The 23,808-nt window shown below is 50.3% G+C and overlaps 1 protein-coding gene across 2 annotated transcripts in view; it reads left to right on the top strand.

Moving 5' to 3' along the window:
* jarid2b (jumonji, AT rich interactive domain 2b) overlaps nucleotides 1-23,808 on the top strand; it is a 134,696-nt gene that overhangs the window by 85,696 nt on the left and 25,192 nt on the right. The window contains exons 4-6 of one of the 2 annotated variants that reach the window (XM_035430793.1): nucleotides 8,532-8,701; nucleotides 15,794-15,817; nucleotides 17,980-18,156. In XM_035430793.1, coding sequence (XP_035286684.1) covers nucleotides 8,532-8,701; nucleotides 15,794-15,817; nucleotides 17,980-18,156 — 371 coding nt within the window. The remainder of the gene's footprint in view (nucleotides 1-8,531; nucleotides 8,702-15,793; nucleotides 15,818-17,979; nucleotides 18,157-23,808) is intronic. The other variant, XM_035430794.1, reaches the window with a different exon arrangement.

Here is a 23,808-nt window from a genome sequence, read left to right as displayed (position 1 = left end):
TCTATGGGTTTCAGTATCTCCAGTCTTGTGTTCTTCGGTTTGACCTTCAGGCTTGTATGACATGGTGTACAACCTAGCACTTCTGTATTTCCCTAATTTAGTCCATGAGACATCACTTGCTGTTCACTTACAAACCGATTTCAAATCCATCTTCTGCACGGTGTGTCTCTGCATGCAGACTGTGGAAGTTGAAGACCCCACTGTACCGTGTGTGTTTGTTGATGTATCAATGCGTTGGAATGAACAACCACACACAGGTGAAGGCAGTGGGCAGGTGACAGGAGTTCGCGGGCAGAAATGTCAACCGCAAGGTGTAGCAGACTCTTATGAACTTCGGTTTGGCAATGATGGGAAGTCAGTTAATTAATTCAGTTCACATATGTATGGGTGATTAATGTTCCCATTACATTTTTGTAATTAATGTGCCTATTAATTGTGCGGACTTAAGCTGTGAAATCCATCTTTTGTGCGCGGCGTAGTATGAATTGGAGGAAATGAGATGTACAGAGAAAAGAGCGGCGATCGTTCAGTGTGAAAAACGGCACGCATAATATATTATGACTTTACAACATAACTTTTTCACAACGTGGTTATTTCAGACGTCACGTGGGATTTCTGCAGTTTCGTAGAACTAGTGTCCAAACAATAAACTGTGTGATATTAAACTTAAAGTTCTCTTTGGGGTTCCTCACTGGAAAGTTGTCGGCAGGTTATCTTGGTTGTAATTGGGCATCTTTGCGTTAATGGAGGCTGAAGTAAGTTTTAAGCCCGTGGTAAGCAGGTCTGTCAGCAGCCCGGGCCTGATCCTGTGGTTGTGGGTCAGCAGGCTCGTAAACAATGCGGGCCTCAGTGCAAAGGGTCTGCTGGAGGCCCCCGGCCGTCCCGTGCACAAAGGGGACCTGGCGTGGAGATTAGGGGAGACTCCAGCGACCCCGGAATGCCTTTGATGTGCCGAGGCCTTGCATCGGGCCCCGGAGCTGGGGGGGGGGTGGGGGGGGTGGGACGTTTACCTGCGGCGCCAGAGCGCTTCGCTCGCGGAGAGCCGTTCTTCCCCCGAGCCGAAACGGCAGCCGCAGACAGGAGAGGACGAGGGGGGGGGGGTCGGTGCCTATAGGCTGTGGCGTCAGTCAAGTCCGGTTTCGGCAACGGCGAAAGGAGAACAGCCCCGTTCTTCCATCCACTCTCGGGAACCGAAGCACGGGACGTGAAGTAAATCTGCGACGTTTTTCCCGCCGTTTTCCCCTGAGCGTTTGAAGGCCGAACGGCAGCCCGTATCCCGGCGGAGGGATCTGCGAGACGGCCGCTAAGCGCGCTTCGCACCTGGCCCCCGCGACGCGGCCGCGAATCCCGACAGCCAGGTCCGCGGGGGGGCGGTCGCCGCCGCTGTTGCCTCACATTAGCTTCCTGTCCGTCAGGCCGAAAGGAACGCGTCCGCAAAACGTAACCCTGTCATTTCTGTTTTCACGAAAGACGCCAGGCCGCGGTTAGCGTTTCATCGAAGGCGGACAGTAAGTGTGTGCTGCGCTCCTGACGTGCGTGCAAACTGCGTGTCTGTGCTGCGTCGGTAATTGTTCGCATCCGCTGAAAAATGAGGGGGAAAAAAAAACGGATAGCCTTGATTTTTTTATTTTTTTTTTGAAGGATAGTATTGTGATTGGCGCGGTGACAGGCCGGTGTTTGGGTTAAGTAGCAGTTCAGCCAGACTCGGCGTGTGCATGTGGGTTAATGTGCCTCTTTGTGAAAGTGACACCAGCTCTCTTTGATCACTGGAATTATAAGGGACGGCATTGTAGCGCGCGGCGGCGGCGTTGCGTACGTTTGGCCTGTAATTCCGGCTCTGCGCGTAGGAGCAGGAACCCGTTCCACGAAGGCGCCGCGGCTACGGTTTCGAGAGGGACGAGACCGCGTCGGAAATTACCGGAGCGCTCTCGAGCGTAAATTCGGGCTTAAATTCCGCCACTGTTGTCTTCTGAGCCGGCAACAGGTCCTCTGTTCAGAACAAAGCTTTTCCTGGATTATCAAAGGCCCGGTGCTTAATGAGCTGTGGCTTCAGAGGCGGGCCTCCTGTGAGCTGGGGGAACCTGGGATTAAAGGCGGGGTGACCGGGGGAACCTTCCGGAATAATTGGGGGGGTCTGTGGAGGCGGTTGCAGGTGCGCTGCTGTTAGAGTCGATGTGGCCAGCCGGCTGAGTCGTGCGATGGGCCGCTTTGCTAACTTAATAACGTGCAATTAAGGAGACGCTTCTTTCACTCTTTGATACAGAATATTTGTACTAGATGAGGAGGACCCTGTAGTAAGATGGAGACCTGGAAATGGAACATAATGAGAAATGTGTATTTTGTCTTGATCCTTCTTGTATAGGTATGATATATTTTGTATTTTTACAGTTGTCTGGTTTCCTACCTGGAATTCCTACCCTTATTCAGCAGCTTTTAATGATTAGTAAATAATACAAGGACTACATAATGCCTACATATTTTGTTTGGTAAATAGGGATTGTAGTGCTTTAGTGTTTAGTTTTGGGTATTATAGCTGAGGGTTTTTCCCTTTCTATTTGTTGGTGGCGATACTTGTACTATATTTGTTTTACTGTTTTAATTGTGCGTTATAAATTATGCAGGTCTGTTGTGTGCTGATATAAAAGCCCCATTGTCAGAAGGCCTGTATCTGTCCCATTAAGATTGCTCTAGGGCCCTAAACTCTACAGGGTACAGCCCCTCCCCAACACACTCACATGGGCACACACACGCCCACAGACACACACATGCACACACATGCCCACAGACACACACACACACACACACACATGCCCACAGACACACACACACACAGGAACAGAGACATACATACAAACACACACACACGCACACAGACGCACACACACGTGCACACACACACAGACACACACGCGCACGCACACACACATGCGCACACACACACAGACACACACGCGCACACACGCGCGCACACGCGCACACACACACAGACACACACGCGCAGACACACACACACACACGCGCACACGCGCACACACACACAGACGCACACGCGCAGACACACACACACACACGCACAGACACACACGCAGACACACATGCAGACACCCACACACACACTCTCACACACAGGCAGCAGGGATCAGAGAGAGACTCGCAGTGAGGCTCCTCACATCCTGCGCCGCCCCCGCAAGTCTGGACCCCTCCCCTGCAAAACAAAAACAGCGAGCAGACCGAGCCGACCCCGCCGGCCCCGCCGGCTCGGCGGCCACCACACCGAAAGCGATAAGGGGAGCGAAGGAGCCGGGGTTCTGCCTGTTTCCACGGCGAGAACCTTCCCGCGGTCGCGTCTGCGCGAGGCAGCCGAGCGGAGCACTTGAACCCAGGGCACGCTTTCGCTCTTCCCTAACCCTCTTCTCCATTCCATTCCTCCAAAAACGCTTTCTGACAACGCTAACGCTTCCTGCCTTTCAATGCAAGCTAAAGTACCCAGCGCTCGCGGCCAATAAACGCCGCTGGACATGACAAACCCCGGTGTCGAACCGTACCTTCGGGCTGACTGAAACTCTGCCGTCCTCGCAGGCTATCGCGTTGCAAGCTCTCTTCCTTTCTTTTGCCAAAAAAACTCTTATTAATCATTTTGACGCATTGTTGAAAAACCAAGGGTGTAGTGTTTCCACTAAACATCAGGTTTTAACAAGCTCGGACACTTTTCTGTGATCTGTTTATTTTTCCTGTTTACTGAGCACCTCATCTGTTTCAAATAATGGAGATGTTTTCGACTTGCGGGCTTTGCTGATAGATTGAGTCCGAGATATTTGTCCAAATGTTGAAGGGGCTTGGAGAATATCAAGCATCTCTCGCAGCTAATGCAGTGTATCGGATGTGAAACCTATTAAATCTCTTCTTTCGTTACCGGGAGCTTTATAATTAAGTAGCATGCTTATGAATGGGCAGCAGATAAAAACAGTCCAGTAAAGGTGGTCATCATAGTCTTAAACTGTCTAGACAGGATTTTTACACACCACTGCAGTCCCCCATTGTTTTTATTGGCCCTTTTCTCCTTTTGTCCAATTAAATTGCGCAATTATTTAAAAGCCTTTTGTAGATTGACTGGAGCCATTCATATTCAGGGGGGAATTGAACTGTTAATTCAGATCAGTAGTAAGCTTTTCAAACTTTCACTTTCAGAATTTGGACAAGAGAGTTAGTTTTTATCTTTTCTTTCCAGAGGAAGATTAAAAACAAAGTATCTGTTTTTAGTAAGATTTTTCTTTTTTTATACGGCATCGCGCAGACTTCTCCAAACCACTGACCGCAAAACGCTCTCTAACATCTTTTTAAATGCCTGCTTTGCTGGCCGTCCTTTGTAGCTACTGTTAAAGTGCAGCGCTGTGTTGGACCTTAGTCAACAGAAATAAAACGAGGCAGAGAAAGCCATTACATTAGCATCTGTAACAGGATCCCAATGGCCACTCAATCAAGGGGCTTCACAGTTCTGGAGTACAGTCCTGTAAATCATGCAGGCTTCTGGAATGTTCAACTGTAACTAAACGTGGAGTGTCATATTTGCTTTAAAATTAGAATCAGAAAAGGACCTGACTGCCAGCTGGTCAAACTATCACTGCCAGTTGAGCTGTGGTCAGACGTTAAAAACGCAGTGCGTGGGTGTATGTCACATTTAAAAAATAAAAAGTATTTCTGTATTTCAATGCTTTGTTATTGTTTTGCTGCCACCTGCCCCCCCCACCTTTTTTTTTCCCCCAAATTTGAATGCCCAGTCCTGATTATCAGCGCTTAGTGCCACCGCCTCTGCTACGGTTTCGGACAGTCATGTGCTCTCCTCAAAGGCGTGTGATGTCAGCCGCCGCATTTTCTCACATCCTGCTCTCGTAGACCCGAGTCAGGAAACCGCGCTTCACGTGCTGCTCGACGGTCTGGCTTGCAGTTCCTCCATCCACCAGCGGGGATCGAGGATTGCTAGTGAGCAATTCGATGCCATAGTCCCCGCAGACAGAACCCCTCCCGTCTGCGGGAAACGCTAGAGCCAGTGTGCACAGCCCTTTAGGCCTGCAGGCCACTGTCGGCAGTGGCACAGTTGAGGTTTGATAGCACGACGTGGGGCCCCTCTGTGCACTTAGACACAGCGCCTTAGCAGGATGTGACACCCATCAATGTGTGTCAGTCTTTTTTTGTAAACAACAAGCTTAGAGCAGATTAGTCATGGCAGTGGATTAATGTTGCCTGATTTCAGAACGTATAGCAGTGTTAGGGTTTCACTTTGTCGTGAACCTATTTGGAGTGTAAATGGTTGCACAGATGTTTCATCAGCTCGGCACCAATTTAAATAGCAGTAATTTGATTGCTTTTTTTTTAAAACACCTTTTCCTGTCTTGTGATTTTTTTTGTGCTCATTATGTGGGTTTTCTGTGGATTCTTTCCTCTTGCATTAATTTGAGTGTCAAGTAGTCAAACTCTACAGTTTAAATCGAGTTTCTTTTTGGAAGCGGTCAATTACTTCTGTTAATAAAAAAGGGGAGGACCAGGCGAGTTTGAAAAGAATGGCACGCCTATTTCTGAATAATGCAGTCGGCTGTCTGTCACATTTCAGCAATCTGGCCCTGGTCTGGGTATGATTGGGCTAACAGAGCCAGTCAATACCCGGAAGCACAATCAGATATTCCTCTATCCCTCATTGGTTCAGCCACCCTAGTGATAACGTTCGAATCCAGCTCCATCTCAAAGTGATGCAACGTGTGCACAACTCATCGACATTTCCACATCCATGTGCAGATTTTCATGAAGAAAAAAATATGTAAACAAGTCAAACAGTCACATTGGCATTGTGTGTTACAATGTACCCAATATAAATTCCCTATATAAATTCATCAATATATAAACGATAGCTTTGGTCCCCTTTTCTGGAAATTGACCCCATATTCACAGATGGCGTTGTGACAGATGGCATTGTGACGGCGGTGCGGGGGGCACGTGCGTCCCAGGCAACGAAGCCGCCAACAGGACTCTCGCCGTGTGACGGCCATTATTTGGGCCGTTCAGCCCAAAGACCGGTATTACTCTCTGCCTGGAAACCGTCCCCTCTTCCTCTTCAGCGGCCAATCGGGAAGATGAAAGGGTAGGCGGGTTTCAGTTCCGCGGACGTCGCCGTTACAGCACCCCCAGCCCCCCCCCAGCCTGAGGCGGCCTCTTCTGCACGAGCAGCGAGGCCGACGGCCGACCGCAGCCAGCGTCCGGGAGAACGGAGTCGCGCGGAAGCGCTCAAATCGGCGAATTGCCGCTTAACGGCGCGGCTTTTTGCACGCGAGCCGCTGAGGTCGAGGCGGCGTCAGTCAGAGCCTATCAGGGCGGGGGTTGATTATAGTGTTTAGTGCGTATTGCATAAATTGACTGGCGTTTTTCAGAGCGCCCCGTGTTCAGCCCGGTGATTTCCTCGAGTTCCGCATCAGGTGGCGAGGGAACAACCACAATGTGAGGTTGTGTTCTTCAGTGTGTGGCTACACTGCTCTCGTGAGCGATTCTGCCTGTGAGGCATTAGTGAGCACTTGCTGAGCCATCCATACGTGCAGCTGTGTTTCCCCTTTTGGCACGTATGTGAGCCTGTGTGTGCGTGTGTGTGCGTGCGTGTGTGTGCGTGTGTGCGCGCAGGAGTCCGGTAGACTGTGTGTATATGTCTGGGTTTGTGAGGGAGAGACAGATGGAGAGAAATTCAGAGCGCTAGAGAGAGACATCAAGAGTTTAAGAAAAACCTTAAATACTCCTTGCTGGCTGCTGTGATAGAAATCACAGCCTTTTGATGTCAGGTACGGTCGTTTTGAGGCTCAGCAGGTTCTCCCAGTGCAGTGATTTGGCTGTGATTCAAGGGCTCCAGAATCTGGAGTTGGAAGTGTGTTAGACGGCAGAGGGGAACCACTTGCCCATTTTGCAGTGGGGAATCGGGTAAACGCTGTAATGGAACAGATAAACACGAGACTCTCCGGCTTTATTTAAAATAAGAGAGAGCCGGGCCCTGCTTTCTTAACAATCCTGCCGGGGTCTGAATTGATTGGTAACGCTGTCTGCATTTGTTTAACCTCCGGTAATGGATGAAAAGTCCCTGGAACAGACATCTGTTTGAATCCGAAATTGGTTCTTGCCTTCTCTCTCTCTCTCTCGAGCGGGGGGGGGGGGTCTGCTCGCGGGGGAGAACGTCTCGAACGGGCAGCGGCCCACCAGCTGGACTCCCAGCGTATGAAATAAACCGGAACGCGAGGGTCCCGTCGCTGGAGTAACGTAATTAAATCATGTTTGGCGCTCGTTCTGAAAACGTTGTTAGACGCGCGGGAGGAATATATTATTAAGACGTCCGGCGGGCCTCGATCCAGCGGGATGGCGGGGTGTGCGGATTTTTTAGTATTCCAGCCTGTCGGCTCGGGGGAACGTCGACGGAATCTAAAAGGTTCATCTTACGGAGGAGAAGAACGGAAGATCTTAAAAGGGGCGGGGGGGGTGGGGGGGGAAGCCTGACAAAGCCGGCCTTGAGTCTGCCGGCGAATAGACACATCCTTTTGTACTTTTATCAGCTGTCAGCCGCCACAAAGGTCTCGGCAGCGTCTAATAGAGAACTTAATTACATTTCATGGACTCAACATGAATCAAAAGTTGGCAATTATGAGATGGGAAGGTGGCGCGGGAGAGTGACGGAACAAACATTCCGTGCGTCCTTGTTTGTGCCTCGCATAATAATTTCAGTCAAGGATTTTATAAGACAATGTTTTCCTGTTTTTAAAAAAAAAAAATTGAAATCTTTTATACAATGTGTAAGCAGCATTATGGGTAGTGGGTAAAAGCACAGTCTTTTGATTGCTTTACTTGGTTTGATAGTGATTGATTTTGTTTGACATGTTGTCGGGCTGTGGCTAGCTCATACAAAGGACTGCAGCAGACTACTGGATACAGAGCAGCCCCTGTCACTCAAAACATGTTTTCATGATATTTCTGTTTAATGGAAGGCTTATAAACAGCATGCAGCTAAAGTGTGATCACGCATCTACTGAACATAAATGTGCACTTCTACATGTTGAGTGTTGCAGTGATTAATGGGGATTCTGCTTTGAAAATATGAACAGATTCAGTCTGTTTTAGGGCTGAAGGAAAGATGGGGATGGTAATGATGATTATCTTCACCATCGTCATCATGATATAGGATCATAATATTTATGATGGTGAAGATTCTTAATATCATTTTTAATTTCTTTAATTTTATGTCATTTTCTGATTTATTTGACCATGCCATTGATACATTGAATTAGTGCCATGATAAAGTGTTCATCATTAGAGTGACCAGGACAAAGGGATTTGTACAGAATAGGAAACAGCACGTTGACTAACCATAGAACATTAACCTAAACGATCAGAGAGGGCAGGTACTTTTTTAAATGAGGTTCTATCCCCTGATGTCCTTCAGTGCGTTTGGAGCTGCTCCTGTGCGGTACTCCCACGCTTTAGCCCCCTGTTTCCCCGCTCCCGTCCCACAGGCCCCGGCTGCAGGCCCAGAGGAAGTTCGCCCAGTCGCAGCCCAACTCGCCCAGCACCACCCCGGTGAAGGTGGCGGACGCGGCGCTGCCCGCCCCGGCCTCCCAGATCACGGACCTCTCCAAGCGCAAGCCCAAGACCGAGGACTTCCTGAGCTTCCTGTGCCTGCGAGGTCAGAGAGCGCCCCCTGCTGCCGCCGCCGCCGCCGCCGTCCCAACGGCGTAGTGTCCCACCCACGCGCCGCTGCACGCTCCGTCATTCTAACGGCATGCTCCTCTTCATCAGCCGCCGCGAGGGCTCTACGCACACACGTACACACACACTCACGCACGCACACACACAGACGTGCACGCACACACGTACGCATGTGCACAGACGCGTGTGCACACACACTCACGCACGCACCCACACACTCACACGCGCACTCACACACGTACGCATGTGCACAGGTGCGTGTGCACACACACACACTCACACACGTGCACATGCACGCACGTTCGCACGCGTGCACACGCTACGCATACTGCAGCCTTAGCGTAGCTGTCCTACTGAGATTAAGTCTCCGTGCTTTAACACTGAGAAGTGGAAATGGAAAAAGTAGGCACGTTATGATTTTATCTCATCAAACAAGATTATGAATTGGGCGGATAGTATTCCATTATGTGCCAGAGGAGCCATTTTGATTAGAGGAGCTGGGCTGCTGATCTGTAAGCTCTAGTATCAGTCCACTCGAGCGTCGTTTTAGAGGGAATCCGATCCCTCTAAAGGGCTCAGCGTAAGGCACTTCAAAAACCGGCCTGACATCCCCAAATAAACCACAACAAGCAGTGCCCGCTCATTTTGATTCGGCCTGTTTCTGTTGCTTGGTGCGGCGAAGGTCCTTTTGTCACAACTGAGTAAATTGTCATAGCTTGCTCCCTTTCACAATGGCAGACCTGTTAACCGGCCCAGTAACGAAACGCAGAAAGACAGAAGCAGACAAATTCATTTTCTCTTTCCTTTGAGAGCTTAAAGCAAGTTGACCATAGAGATGCCCGTAATGCTGGGTGGGTTCCCTCTTCAGGAATCTCATGGAAGCACGTATATATATATAGTTTTTGTTTCTACGCACCACGCGCAAACATTCACTTTCGGTTGCCGATAGACTCCATTTGTTCTTGTCCTCCCACCGCAAGCTCAATTCAAGAGCGAACTCGCTGAAATACAAGCATCCAAGCATAGGAACATACGAGCACTGAAGCACAGAACAAGACGTTTAGCCGACTTCTCTAACTGTGCCGGGAATACATTTTTACTCTGGTCTAAAATTGCATTCGAGTGGTGCGAGTACTTGGCGGTGAAAGTTGTTGGTTTTTTTTTTTTTTATATGTGACAATACATATTTAAGGTGCACACAATGGACACCAGTGGCGTGCTCATTTTAATCTTTGCGGACAAGATTTGTTTGTAATTTAAATAGAAACCGTTTTCCAAAATTGGTAGTGTTAGAAATAACTTTTTTTCCTTGGCTTGCTCAGCATGCAGCATAATAGCCATGCGGAAAGCTTTTAAAAGAAGTTTTGCAACAAAACATTACAATAAAAATGTTTTTGGTTGTGGTGGCTTTTAAAAAATGAGGACGGGCTTGATGGTTTTCAGTCGGATAATTCTTGGTGCAGTTTTATAGTATTAAGGCTGCTAATAGATGTAGAAAATAAATTTTAAAAAACTGTTTCACTCCCTCCTGCTGGGCTGGAAGGGGTTACTTTGCCTGTGCTGAGGCAGTCCCTTGGCACAACGGTCACACAAGAAAAACGTTTGTCCCCCTATTCGGCCAGCGTCAGGTCTGTGTGCAAACAAGCTTCTAATCTCTCCCAAATGGCGCAACTGCTATCGGCGCAGCGTTCTGCAAAAAAAAGCACATTATCAGCCTGCAGCCACCGCGCTGTGTCCACACAAAAGGGTCCCCTACAAAGCGCCAGATAAAGCCGCCCCTCCTAGAAAGTCCACCTCGGGGGGGGGTGGCCGAACGGGCTCGCGCTTGGCCTGCCAACGCAAACGCAAACGCGGTCAGCGCTGTTTGGGAGTTCAGTATCGAGCTTCGCTAGAAAAGCCCGAGCCTTTCCCGGGTTGACCTTTCTGAGAAGCGGGCTGACGGGCGTCGGTTCAGGGTAGTATTCGCCGGGCGGCGTGCCAAGTTCACGGCAGCTCGTCGTTTGGGTTTCAGCTACGCCACTGGCTGAGGCGGGAAGAAAGTGCCTCATTGTTTGTCCTACTTTGTTTATTGTCGCTCTGCTAAAGCGCGGAGGATATTGTAAGATGACACATTGCCTCAGATAGTGTTTTACGCCCTCAGGGGTTCCAGGCTCCTGGTACTGGGAGGAATCGGAGCTTGATTCTATTCACAGGAAGTGTATCCCTCGTTTTTTTTTCCCCCCCTTTCTTCCCAATGAAAGGAAATGTAAAAATAAAATGCTGGGTGAAAGCCAGCATGCTTCTCTCTCTCATTGCGCTCCTTTAATGCTCTTTACAGCCGAGCAGAGATTTTCTTTCTTTATTTATTTGTTTTTATTTTTTACAGCGTGTGTAAATCTGCGTTTAAGCCTCAGAAAATTTAGCGTCCCCTCGGCCGACGCCTTTTTACGAACGGCCTGACGAGATCGCAAACAGAATTGGCCGTTAAGAAGACGAATGCTTCAATTAGATTAATTTCGCATTTCCATTAACCTTGGCTGGCTTTTTGAAAGTAGGTTAAAGAGGGACGGGAGGTGTTCTGCGGGGAATGGGAACGCGTTCCGGGAGGCTTCCCCTGTTACGACACGCGGCACTTTAATCCGGCAGAGCGCGCAGCGAGATAGCATCAGCGCTGCGTGTGAAACACCGCCTACACGCAGGCCTACTTTTGGCTGTTTCGTAAGGGACCCACGAGCGTTCATTATCGCGTCGCAGTAGAACGGAGGTTATAGAACTGTTTTGTCTCGTCTTTGTTTTCAGTGTTTATTGAATTATTTTAACCGGTCCTCGCGTTCCTGGTCGTTTTCCGAGCGCAGAGCAGAATGACGGTGCGCTGCTGGTAATTGTGGTTTGGTGTAAACCTCAGACTTTGTTTCGCGGAGTTCAGACGGCGAGCCTTTTCCAGACGTCTGAGCGCGCTGGCACGGACGCGGCCCCGGCGCCCTCTGATTTTCGCGGCCGATCCGTTTCGCCGGCGTTTCCAGGGGTTCAGAACGTCCACCCCCGCCCTTCCGACCTCCGGTCTGTCATTCCCACCGGCAGGATTATTTATAGATGATGCTCCCCCTTGATAACCACAAAAACGCTAATGGCGTTTTCATACACAAACACTTTGTCCCCCCCCCCCCGTTCTAATGAACGATGTGCAGCGGACCCTTGCGATGAGGGATAGGTGGTAGAATGTCAGCTCTTGTACAGGGGGGCGCACGGTCCAGTGGAGGAGGGAGGGAGGGAGGGAGGGGAGGGCGGTCACTGCTGTTTTAATGCTCACTTTTCATATTTCAAAGGGTCCGCTGCCTTTGTAGCCTCCTAAAGGTCTCTCTTCGTTTGTCGGTCAGCCCGGTGAAAGGAATGACAAACGGAAAAATAGCCCCTTCTGGGCGTGTGTGAATACGACGACTCGGTCCCTTTAAAGATTACTGTGCGGCGAATTTATTTATTTTTTCTTCCCCCCCCCCCCCCCCCTTTTTTTTTTTTGATCGATCGTTTCAGGGAATGGAAGCCAGGAAGCTGGTTGAACCGTTTATTCTAGGTTCTGAAAGAGATCAATGGCCTTCCCTGTAAGAACCGGGAGGTCAGGGGGTTGTTTGTTCGCCGGCTCCGTTGGGGCTCGCTCTCAATGAAACGTATCTTATCTGACAAAACCTGCCGAACGTGCTCGGCCTGGGCTGACAGGACGATAAAAACCGTTGAATAACGAGACAAAACAATCAACTATTGGCGAAAAGCGGCACCTAGTCGGCTTGAATACGTCCTTTGTTTATAATTTTTTTATTATTTTTTAGTTTTTTTTTGTAGCGACTTTGTGTTTTTGTTATGTTCTTTTTTGTTCTGTCCCATCAGTGACAGGTTTGTAGTCTCCAGTGCGTATTCAGCTGGGATTTCGACAGCATAACAACTTGGGCAATTTTTTTTTTTTCTTTTTCTTTTTGTTTTCACGCTACGGATATATTTTTTAAATCCCTCTTGGGGATTGTTCAATCTCTGATGCAATGTAAGACTAATCTATGCTGTCCACGAAAAAATGAAAGGAAATACAGTTCGGCACTAATGCCGTTCATTCAAATCCTATTTTTATCGCGTCGTTTTTTTTTTTTTTTTTCTCCTGTGGAAACTCTGTTCTTGAGTTCAAATGTAGCTGCTTCTTCATTATCTTTTTTTTCCCCCCTCAAAGCGACGGCGGGAACGAGGAGTGGGTGGCACTGTGGAGCGGCATTGGGGAGTGGAGTTGGGCGCTGGATAGAGGGGTTATTGTTGGCCGCTGTTACACAGAGGGCTCTGTAGCGTGGGCCTAGTCAGCGCTCAGAGCCGCGTTGTGCAGTCTCTCCGGCTGCCTGCGAGTGCGCTCTGTGCGTGCCGGAGCGCACGCTGTAGTAAACGAACGACTTTTACGAGGCTCGCTTTACATAACGGGCCATTTCCGGAACTCTCCGGGGCGAGCCGCCTTTTACCTTTGCACTCCCGGCCCGTCACGGCGACCCACCAGTTTGGCGGTAGATTTCCCGCCCCTTCCGCCAGGGACCGTACCCGGAAATGGGCTAGAGGCTTTCTCGGCTTCCTCCCCCCCCCCCCCCCCCCCCCCCCCCCCCGCCGCTCAGGTTCCGGAGCTCGCATTTGCCCCGCCCCGCCTCGCCCCGCCCTCTCTCGTTCGCGCAGGCTCGCGTTTTTCTGTTCCTCAGGAAGCGGCTCGGAGCCAGCAAAACAAGATGGCCGCTCTCAATTCAATTAACCATGCTCGGGGGCTGCGCCGTGGCGGGGAACAGACTGATTAAATTTGCCTGTGACTCTGCGGCGGAGGGCAAACTGGGTTAATGGATTTCCAGACATTCAGGAATGTAAATCGGAGGAGATATAATCCGTAATCCTCTTGCGTTCTCTTGCCGCAGTGTTCCGACAGTGTTATTATGAAAAGACTCCTCGTTCCGTTCCCCCCTCCTTCTCCGATGCGTGGTGACAGAGGGGAGGCGCGTTCAGGTGCGCTCCCGCCCACAGCCGCTCCTCGCGTTAGCGCCCACAGCCGCTCCTCTCGTTAGCGCCCGCAGCCGCTCCTCGCGTTAGCGCCCGCAGCCGCTCCTCACGTTAGCGCCCGCAGCCGCTGCGCACGTTAGCGCCCGCAGCCGCTGCGCACGTTAGCGCCCTGACGCCTCCTGTAATGGCAGCTGAATGACGCTTTGACTGATTCTAACCGAACGGCTAGCCTAGTTTGTGGGGATCGCCCCCTGTTTCAGACCCTCTGCGGCAGCTACGCTAACCACTGGAATCATCCCTGTTCAGTACTGTATAACCATCGTAAGTGGAGTCTTGAGTGTTTTGATTTTGTGTCAGCACACAGTCGGACACGCAGTATATATTTTTATTTAAGTAATATAATGGGTGTGTTCTGCCTTAATTATGATTGGTTTCCGTCTAAAAAAAGGACTTGTAATTGGTGATTGTGAAAGCCCTCTGGTTGAGCGCTTGGCCCGAGTCTAGAGGCCCAGCTGTTCCTGGGCCGGAGCCCAAGCCACGAGTCACACTACAGCTCCCTCATAAACCCCCAGCATGCTCTGCTCTCAGAGGGCGCTGCGCTGAAGGGACGCCTCCAACTTGGACGTCTGTCAGATCTCTCTCTGTGTCTCCCTCTCTGTCTGTGCCCTCTCTCTCTCTGTCTATCTCTCTCTCTCTACTGTATGTCTCTCTCTCTCTCTCCATCTCTCTGTCTTGCTCTCGCGCTCTCTCTCGTAGCCTGTAATAAAGAAGTCATAACAAAGCGAGGGTCTTATTTTCAAGTCCAGGAAAAGATTACAGGCACTTACTGGTTTTGGGTCTCTAGCCGTGAACGGTCAAACCGCGCCTTTCTAATAGACCCCCTCTCCCTCCGGAGGTCCGGTTAGGAGCCTTTACCCCCCAAACCCCCCCACCCCCCCCCCCCCTTCCTCCCTGCCTGAGGGCTGGAGGCTCAAATACCCCTGTGCCTGTTTCCCATTTGGTCCCTGACCTTTCCCCCCCCCCCTCCCGTATGAGAGCCGAGTAATTGCAGACATTTTCTCAATTAACTGGGTCATTTTCAAAGTTGATTACCGGCGGCCATTGCTTGTTTGTTTTAGAAATCGACCCAGGCTTTTTTTTTTTTTCTTTTTGGTCCGTCTCAGGAATTTCGCCGTAGGCTGCCGGAGGGCTGGCGCGGACGTGCGCCAGAGCGCTTTTCTCTGAGACGCGCAGCAGCGCGCTGAAGGATATAAAGGCTAGAGATAAAACGTTTGCGCTCCCTGTTTGGTGCGGCTGCAGTCCGGCGCGGCCTGGTTGCTACGCCGCCGCGTGCGGCTCCGCGTAAAATAAACGGATTTTTATTAGGTCTGAATTGAATGTCTCCCGGCCCGTCTGAAGCGAACGCTGTATATTATGCATTTTACTGCTTGTGCTCCGCACCGACGCTGGGCTATTTTTACTGCGTACCGAGGCGTCCTCTGTAGTCTCTCATTTATGGAGTAGTTGTTTACTGTCAAGCTTGTGCTTGTTTCTCTGTCCTGGTTCCTTGCGCACGCATGCACGTATACACACGCGCGGACACACACGCGCGCTCACACACAGACACGTACACACGTGCACAGCTTTGTGTGTGATTTGTTTTTTTATTGTTAATCTCTCCTCTTCGGATGCGCTAGTCGCCTTTGAGCGTGTGGGATTTGTGCTCAGTTAGCAGACTGCTGCGCATGTGCCTTTACACCTCCACACACACACACACACACACACACACACACGCACACACATTTACACTCGTGAGTCGCGCTCTGCAGCTGGAGAGGTGCTACACCCGTCATTCAAATCCATTACTGCATTTGAATAGCATTAACCATCGGCTTCCATTTCTCCTCCCCATACGTGTCCTTGAGTTGACAAAAGGACTCCTCCATTAGCATCCGTTTGATTTAAATACAGGTCTGGTCATTAATTCCAATGTCAAAGTTCATCCATCTTTGCACAGTCTTCTCTTCAGTCGTTTTTTCATTCTGAATTCTCCCGTGTGGTCACTGTGAAACTAATTCTAGCTTTACTGTACGTTTAATTTCAGGTTACTGTACGTGGCTCAATGAAGGTTAGTTAAATTTATCCACTTTTGAATAGAACTTTAGCGTAGACAGTAGCTAATACACTGGTAGTAATTAGCACATTTATGCATTTTAAACGTGAAACGTTTTATTATTTGTAAATTTAGGTTGTGTTTTCACTAGTGAAAGAATGACCTTGTTTTGGACCACAGCAAAGACCACCTTTCTGGTCCGTGTAGTTTATGCCTTTGCTGTAGTTCAAAACCTATTTATAATGAAATATGCCTCATATTCACATTGTGTTTGCCAGCCCTTTGACTGTTTTTTGTGCTCTTGCCAAAAATGTTGAATACAGTGTAAACATGATGTTAATATTTTATTTGAAGGTTATTTGGTTGCCTAGATGCAGGTCTCCGTACCATGACAGAATTTGAAATGTTAGCAGTGGAAAGTTCCGGTCTCTTGTGCCTTAAGGACTTTGCCTTTGGCCGTGTAATAGAGCCCTGTTGAGTCGCCCAATTTAAGCCCTTAAATGACCCCCCCCCCCCCCAAGTTTAAGAATGCATTCCCAAAGTTAAGGGAGTGATGAAGTCCTGATACGAGGGGGTGGGGTCTCAGACGGATGGTATCGTATTGAAGGTCCCTATTGGCCGTCTGACAAAGAAGTCTTCTCTGTTACCTGGATTTCCCCCCTTCATAGCCCGGGGTGTCACGACCTCTCTGGGTCCCCCTCTGATTAATAGGTCACACGCCAACGCAGGGGTCAGGGGGTGGACCCGACGGCCTGAACCGCCGGTCATACGACCCGCCTTTCCGCCATTTCCGCTACGCCCAGCCGTGGAACGCACGGCCCTGTGTGCGTTTCGCAAATCAGGCCGCTATTGTGCACAATTCTTTTTAAACTGAGGTGTAAGGTCACAAATATGTGATTAGAATGTTCTTATCTGAACATTCTAATGCTGATGTCACAATCGCTACAGGTAATTGAAAGCAGCGGAGTTCTAGAACACTGACTAAAAAAAAATTCCAAAAAACTTACTCTTCAAAGGGGTTTAGAGACGTTTAGACCCATAAGACCACAGCCGGACTGACGATAGCGCTCCGCGGAGCTCTTCGTATCGAGGCGGAGAGAGAGGTTGCGGGAAAAGAGAGCGACTCCCTCGCTTTGCCTGTCGGCGTCAGACGTCCCCACCGGGCTCCCCAGAAGAACCCGTATCCCCGCTCTATGAACAGCCTTTTCCCGCTATAGAAAAGACCGATGCACAGATCCACTGCATCTACAGCCAGCACAACGTGCTGCAACACAAGTGACTGCTGAAAAGACTGCTCCTACCCCTCTGAATACCCCCGCATCATAAGCTCAGGTTTTGGCCCCGCCGCGCGGGTAGCAAATTGGCATCGTTCTATGCGGCTCCGGGAACCGCAGCGAGAGGTGCAACACAATTGGATTATTACCCGCTAACCTGATAAACGGATTAGCCGAGGTGAAAACGAGTTTCGCGGCTGAACGCCAACCTCCTTTAAAAAATTTTTTTTTTTAAATACCCGGTCTTTAACGTTTCAGATTTGAGTTCTGATCGTGTTTGACAGAAAAAAGTCAAGCCTGATTTGCGGCGCGTGGAACGTTCCAAAGCAACGTCACGTCGCGGAGCCGGGTTCAAATAACGCGTTATATTCCCCCCCCCCCCCCCCCCCCCGTGGGGTCGTAACGCGCACGGGTGGCGTTTATTACCGCGAGCGTCAGCTTGGCCGGGGTCTACGCGTCGAGCGTGTTGCGGCTGAAGCAGAGCACGCCCTCGGCGGAGTCCGTCGTGCGAGCGATACAGAAAAAGGGACCGTTTGGAGGGTCTCTCTCCGTGAAAGCGGTGTCTTTTATTTGGGAGAGTGCGTAATCCCGTTTAAGTTGTTAAGCTGCAGATTTTGGGGGGGAGGGGGGATTAGGATTCCAGTGCACTGCAGCTCAAGCGCTCGTTCTGTCAGCTGAGCAGGTTTCCTGAACGTGTCCTCTCTCCACCCCCGTCAGGGTGTTCCTGTCTGTTATTTTTGTTTTTAAGGTGTTCCTCTTTCTCCCTCCCTCCAACCCTCCCCCGTTTCTCTCTCTCGTTCTCCCTGTTCCAAATCCGTTCTCCTTCTCTTTTCTTCACCCCCCCCCCCCACCCCACACGCACGGCCCCCCTTCGACTCCCATCTCTCCCCTGCTCGTTTACAGGCTCGCCGGCGTTGCCCAGCAACATGGCGTACTTCGGGAGCTCCCAGGACGAAGACGAGCTGGAGGACGAGGAGGAGTTCGAGGAGGTGAAGGCCGCGGCCAGCGTGGCGTCCACGTCGTGCCAGTCCACGCCGCGGAAGGGCAAGCCCCCGGGGAGGCCGGCCATTAACGGGCACGGTACGCTACGCACCGAGCGCTCACACAGCTGCTCACACAGCTGCTCACAGAACAGCCTTCAGTATGCATCCTAACTTCAGTATGCATCCTAACTTCAGTATGCAGCCTAACTTCAGTATGCAACGTAGCTTCAGTATGCAGCCTAACTTCAGTATGCAGCGTAGCTTCAGTATGCATCCTAACTTCAGTATGCAGCCTAACTTCAGTATGCAGCCTAACTTCAGTATGCATCCTAACTTCAGTATGCAGCCTAACTTCAGTATGCAGCCTAACTTCAGTATGCATCCTAACTTCAGTATGCAGCCTAACTTCAGTATGCATCCTAACTTCAGTATGCATCCTAACTTCAGTATGCAGCCTAACTTCAGTATGCATCCTAACTTCAGTATGCAGCCTAACTTCAGTATGCAGCCTAACTTCAGTATGCAGCGTAGCTTCAGTATGCATCCTAACTTCAGTATGCAGCCTAACTTCAGTATGCATCCTAACTTCAGTATGCAGCCTAACTTCAGTATGCAGCCTAACTTCAGTATGCAGCGTAGCTTCAGTATGCATCCTAACTTCAGTATGCAGCCTAACTTCAGTATGCATCCTAACTTCAGTATGCAGCCTAACTTCAGTATGCAGCCTAACTTCAGTATGCAGCCTAACTTCAGTATGCAGCCTAACTTCAGTATGCAGCCTAACTTCAGTATGCAACGTAGCTTCAGTATGCAGCCTAACTTCAGTATGCAGCGTAGCTTCAGTATGCATCCTAACTTCAGTATGCAGCCTAACTTCAGTATGCATCCTAACTTCAGTATGCAGCCTAACTTCAGTATGCAGCCTAACTTCAGTATGCATCCTAACTTCAGTATGCAGCCTAACTTCAGTATGCAGCCTAACTTCAGTATGCATCCTAACTTCAGTATGCATCCTAACTTCAGTATGCATCCTAACTTCAGTATGCAGCGTAGCTTCAGTATGCATCCTAACTTCAGTATGCAGCCTAACTTCAGTATGCATCCTAACTTCAGTATGCATCCTAACTTCAGTATGCAGCCTAACTTCAGTATGCAGCCTAACTTCAGTATGCAGAGTAACTTCAGTATGCAGCCTAACTTCAGTATGCATCCTAACTTCAGTATGCAGCCTAACTTCAGTATGCAGCCTAACTTCAGTATGCATCCTAACTTCAGTATGCAGCCTAACTTCAGTGTGCAGCCTAACTTCAGTATGCAGCCTAACTTCAGTATGCAGCTTAACTTCAGTATGCAGCCTGACTTCAGTATGCAGAGTAACTTCAGTATGCATCCTAACTTCAGTATGCAGCCTGACTTCAGTATGCAGAGTAACTTCAGTATGCAGCCTAACTTCAGTATGCAGCCTGACTTCAGTATGCAGAGTAACTTCAGTATGCATCCTAACTTCAGTATGCAGCCTGACTTCAGTATGCAGAGTAACTTCAGTATGCAGCCTAACTTCAGTATGCAGCCTAACTTCAGTATGCATCCTAACTTCAGTATGCAGCGTAACTTCAGTATGCATCCTAACTTCAGTATGCAGCCTAACTTCAGTATGCATCCTAACTTCAGTATGCAGCCTAACTTCAGTATGCAGCCTAACTTCAGTATGCAGCCTGACTTCAGTATGCAGCCTAACTTCAGTATGCAGCCTGACTTCAGTATGCAGCCTAACTTCAGTATGCAGCCTAACTTCAGTATGCATCCTAACTTCAGTATGCAGCCTAACTTCAGTATGCATCCTAACTTCAGTATGCATCCTAACTTCAGTATGCATCCTAACTTCAGTATGCAGCGTAGCTTCAGTATGCATCCTAACTTCAGTATGCAGCCTAACTTCAGTATGCATCCTAACTTCAGTATGCATCCTAACTTCAGTATGCATCCTAACTTCAGTATGCAGCCTAACTTCAGTATGCATCCTAACTTCAGTATGCAGCCTAACTTCAGTATGCAGCCTAACTTCAGTATGCATCCTAACTTCAGTATGCATCCTAACTTCAGTATGCATCCTAACTTCAGTATGCAGCCTAACTTCAGTATGCATCCTAACTTCAGTATGCAGCCTAACTTCAGTATGCAGCCCAACTTCAGTATGCAGCCTAACTTCAGTATGCAGCGTAGCTTCAGTATGCATCCTAACTTCAGTATGCAGCCTAACTTCAGTATGCAGCCTAACTTCAGTATGCAGCCTAACTTCAGTATGCATCCTAACTTCAGTATGCATCCTAACTTCAGTATGCAGCCTAACTTCAGTATGCAGCCTAACTTCAGTATGCAGCCTAACTTCAGTATGCAGCCTAACTTCAGTATGCAGCCTAACTTCAGTATGCAACGTAGCTTCAGTATGCAGCCTGACTTCAGTATGCATCCTAGCTTCAGTATGCAGCCTAACTGTAGATGTAGAGGCAGAATTCTAGTCTGAATTTGAAATACACAATCTGTAAATCTCTGGGAAAAAAATCATGTGATGACATTCTTTTCTCTCTTGAACATACATTTTGGACTAGTCCCCCTACGTTTACAAAACATGGGAGAGGCCTCACATAGTGGCTGATTGGTCCACATTAAGGGCCCCAGCGCAACATCTTTAGAGTTTTGACTGTGTCACTCGCCCCAGCAGACTGCTAATGATCCCAGCCTATAAAACATATGGGCGGGGCCTACTGTGCACGCATCGTTACTGAAGCCACAGCCCATTGGTCCGGAGCACCCAGGCATCCTCTGGGTTGCATCCCTCAGCTACCCAGACTTGTCCTCCGGATAGAGATACTGTGTCTCTGACGATACGCAGCCACGTTAAATACACGCAGGTTAACGTTCACAACGGTCGTAACGCAAGCAGAGATGACGTCCGAGAAGCGAATCGAATCGCTCGGGCAGAGGTGTTCACGGCGACAAAGATTGGCCATGGCCGTCCTCCCCCCCCCCCCCCCCCCCCCACGCACGTACCCCTTCCACGCTGAGACTGCAGACCTCACCGGAGCGCGAGGAGCCGACTCCGCCTTTCCACTCCAATTAGCGCTTAGCGGGGAGCGCGGTAACGAGGTGTTCCTGATTTGGGCGCGCAGCTGTGGCGGGTGAGGGGGAGGAGGGCTGCTGGGAGACGCGGTTCTTCTGACGACGCGCGCCACGGAAGGGGCTCAGATAAGACAGCTTCACGTGTGGAAAAATTTCAGCGTGGGCTAGCAGGTGTGTCAGGGGTAGTTTGCTTATTCAACACGTCACGTTAAAAAAACAAAATGACCTGTCGGCGGTAATGGAAGCAGATCTGCGGCTGGGTCTGCGCGTGGTTCTCCGGCTTCCGCTGTGGATGGGGTATCAGGTTTTGGGTGGAGATGGTGTTGGGTGGAGGTGGTGTTAATACGCATCACTCCACAGACAAAGTTTCCAGCAGTCGGAGGTGTCGACTGTCGCATTTAGAGCACGCTCTTCAGCACTGAAGCTGCCACCTGGATTTAGAGCTCGTCATTTTCACCCGAGCCCAATAAAACACAACCAGAACCGGAGTTTGGGTCGGCTCAGACCCCTATTCTTGTGCATTGGGGTTGGGCCACTTGTGGCTGGACCTTTGCTTTACGTCACCCCGTTTCTGCCCGGCCGGCTCTGGCCCTTTGAGCCGGGACGAGCGCCCGCGCCATTACCCAGCTCCGGCTGAATGGCCGGCGGCGAAAAGCAGGCCGCACCGCGCCCGCACGCCACGGAGGAGCGGCGGAGTCTTGCGTCGTCAAGTTGATCACACGCCCCAGGAGCTCCTCATCCTGCGGGATTATGGGAAACAAAACGAGAGGCAAGAGCTTCTCCAGAACAGCATCCCCCCGAGCGTCTGCCTCTCTGTCATCAGCACGTCAGTCTCGGCCCGCCCGAGGTGAGGAAGACCAGCGTCTGGACGAGCTGTAAGGACACGCATACCTCACCCGCGCTCCCACCCCCCACCCCCCTTAACCATGCGCACATACCCACCCGTGCGTGTATGCATACATATGCGAATGCACACTGGCTGACCTGCACAAAAGACACACAAATCCACCCACCGGCGTTGGAGGCAAGTTCAAACCATTCCGCCCCCCCCCCCCCCCCCCGGTCTGTGGCTCAGAAGCTTTGTACTGCTAGCGGAACAACAGCTATTGATTTGCCGGGGGATTGGATTGACTTCCTCGCCCAGCGCTGACTTACTTTTCAGGGGGTATGACTGATATTCCTTTTCCTTTGGTGCTAAGCGGGAAGCGTTCAGCGTAATCTGCTCCAGTCTTCAGTTCGCTTCGGTTACGGACGCACGCAGCGCTCTCTCACCGGAGGAACTGCTCACATCCTCTCTCTCCTGCCCTCAGTTCCTCACAGTTCAGACTGGCCGTTAACTGGACGGCCCCCAGTCTGGAGCCCCGCCCTCAACGGCTAATGATAACGATGATGATGACGATAATAGTAATAGTAATAATAAGGTCTTGTATAGCACTTCTAATGCATACATGCCAGGGCACTTTACAAAGACAGCCTAGAAAGTCCATACTAAGAGGGATGGGCACGTGAGTGAGGTTGAAGCCCGCTCTCCTTGCCTCAGCGCAGCCTCTCCCTCGTCTTCACCCGGGGGAGCCCCGCCCTCTCACGGCACCCGAGCCCTGTGCCGACGGCGCAGGCAAAACCCGCTAACCCCGCGAGTCCATCGCGCTCGGCCGACCGCGGCGTAACCGAATCGCCCCGGCTCCCCGAAACCAGAGCGGGGCGTCCGGGGAGGGAAGCTGCAACCGGAACCCCCCGGCCCGCCCGCCGGTGTCACCTGACCCGCCCCGCCGGTCCGCTGCCCGTGCGTCGTCTCCGCGCTCGCTTCGGGGTTCAGCGCGGTGCCGCTGAGTCAGGCGCTCTGGCAGCCAGCCCCGCTTCAGCCGCACGCAGGTGTGTGAGGTCACCGAGGGGTCCTTCCTGCTGACCCACAGAAGAGATTAAAGACCTGGGCTTGTAACCAAGAGGCTGTGGGTTTCACATCTCTCACACCTTTGCTCCACTATAATACCCATCTTATTGAATGCGCATTATATATTATATATATAATTACATACACTGTGTCTTATTAAATTAATTTTTTTTTGCTCTTTAGTGAAAGAGATACTCAGAAATAACATTTTGGAAAGTTTTGTTTTGAAGACGAATCAATTTGAAATTTGAAACTTGACAAACGTCTCTATGATTTAGAGAAGACCATCTGGTGGTACAAAAAAACAACAACAAAAAAAAGGCGGTTTTCTAATATTCCATGCTTTCCGCATGCAGGCAAGGTCACCAGTCACCAGCGACGAATAAAACAATCCTGTCATGAAAACTCAGCAGTGAAGGGAGCAGGAAGCCATTTTCTCATATTGACTGATTCCTGCTAAGCTGGAGAACTATTGGAAAAGCAGACCCAGCGATGCCCACAGTCAGGTTTAAAAAACCATCCGTGGGCCCCCTTGTGTATGACCCAGCTGTGCGTGCGAATAGCCCCTCTCTTTACCAAGCGACCGGAACGGCCTGCTTTGTGCTGTGAAAGCTGAAGAAGGGGTCTGTACACCCCTGAGCAGCGAGGACGCGGCCTACTGCCTCCCTGTAGGCCGGGGCGCTCGGTGGTGTGTGGCAGTCAGCTGGAGTGTTCCGCCAAAAAAACCCCACCTTTTCC

This window comes from Anguilla anguilla, chromosome 8, assembly GCF_013347855.1.
Source record: "Anguilla anguilla isolate fAngAng1 chromosome 8, fAngAng1.pri, whole genome shotgun sequence".
Lineage (NCBI taxonomy): Eukaryota > Metazoa > Chordata > Actinopteri > Anguilliformes > Anguillidae > Anguilla > Anguilla anguilla.
The sequence above is the reverse complement of the archived record's forward strand: the minus strand, read 5'-3'. Positions and strand labels throughout refer to the sequence as shown.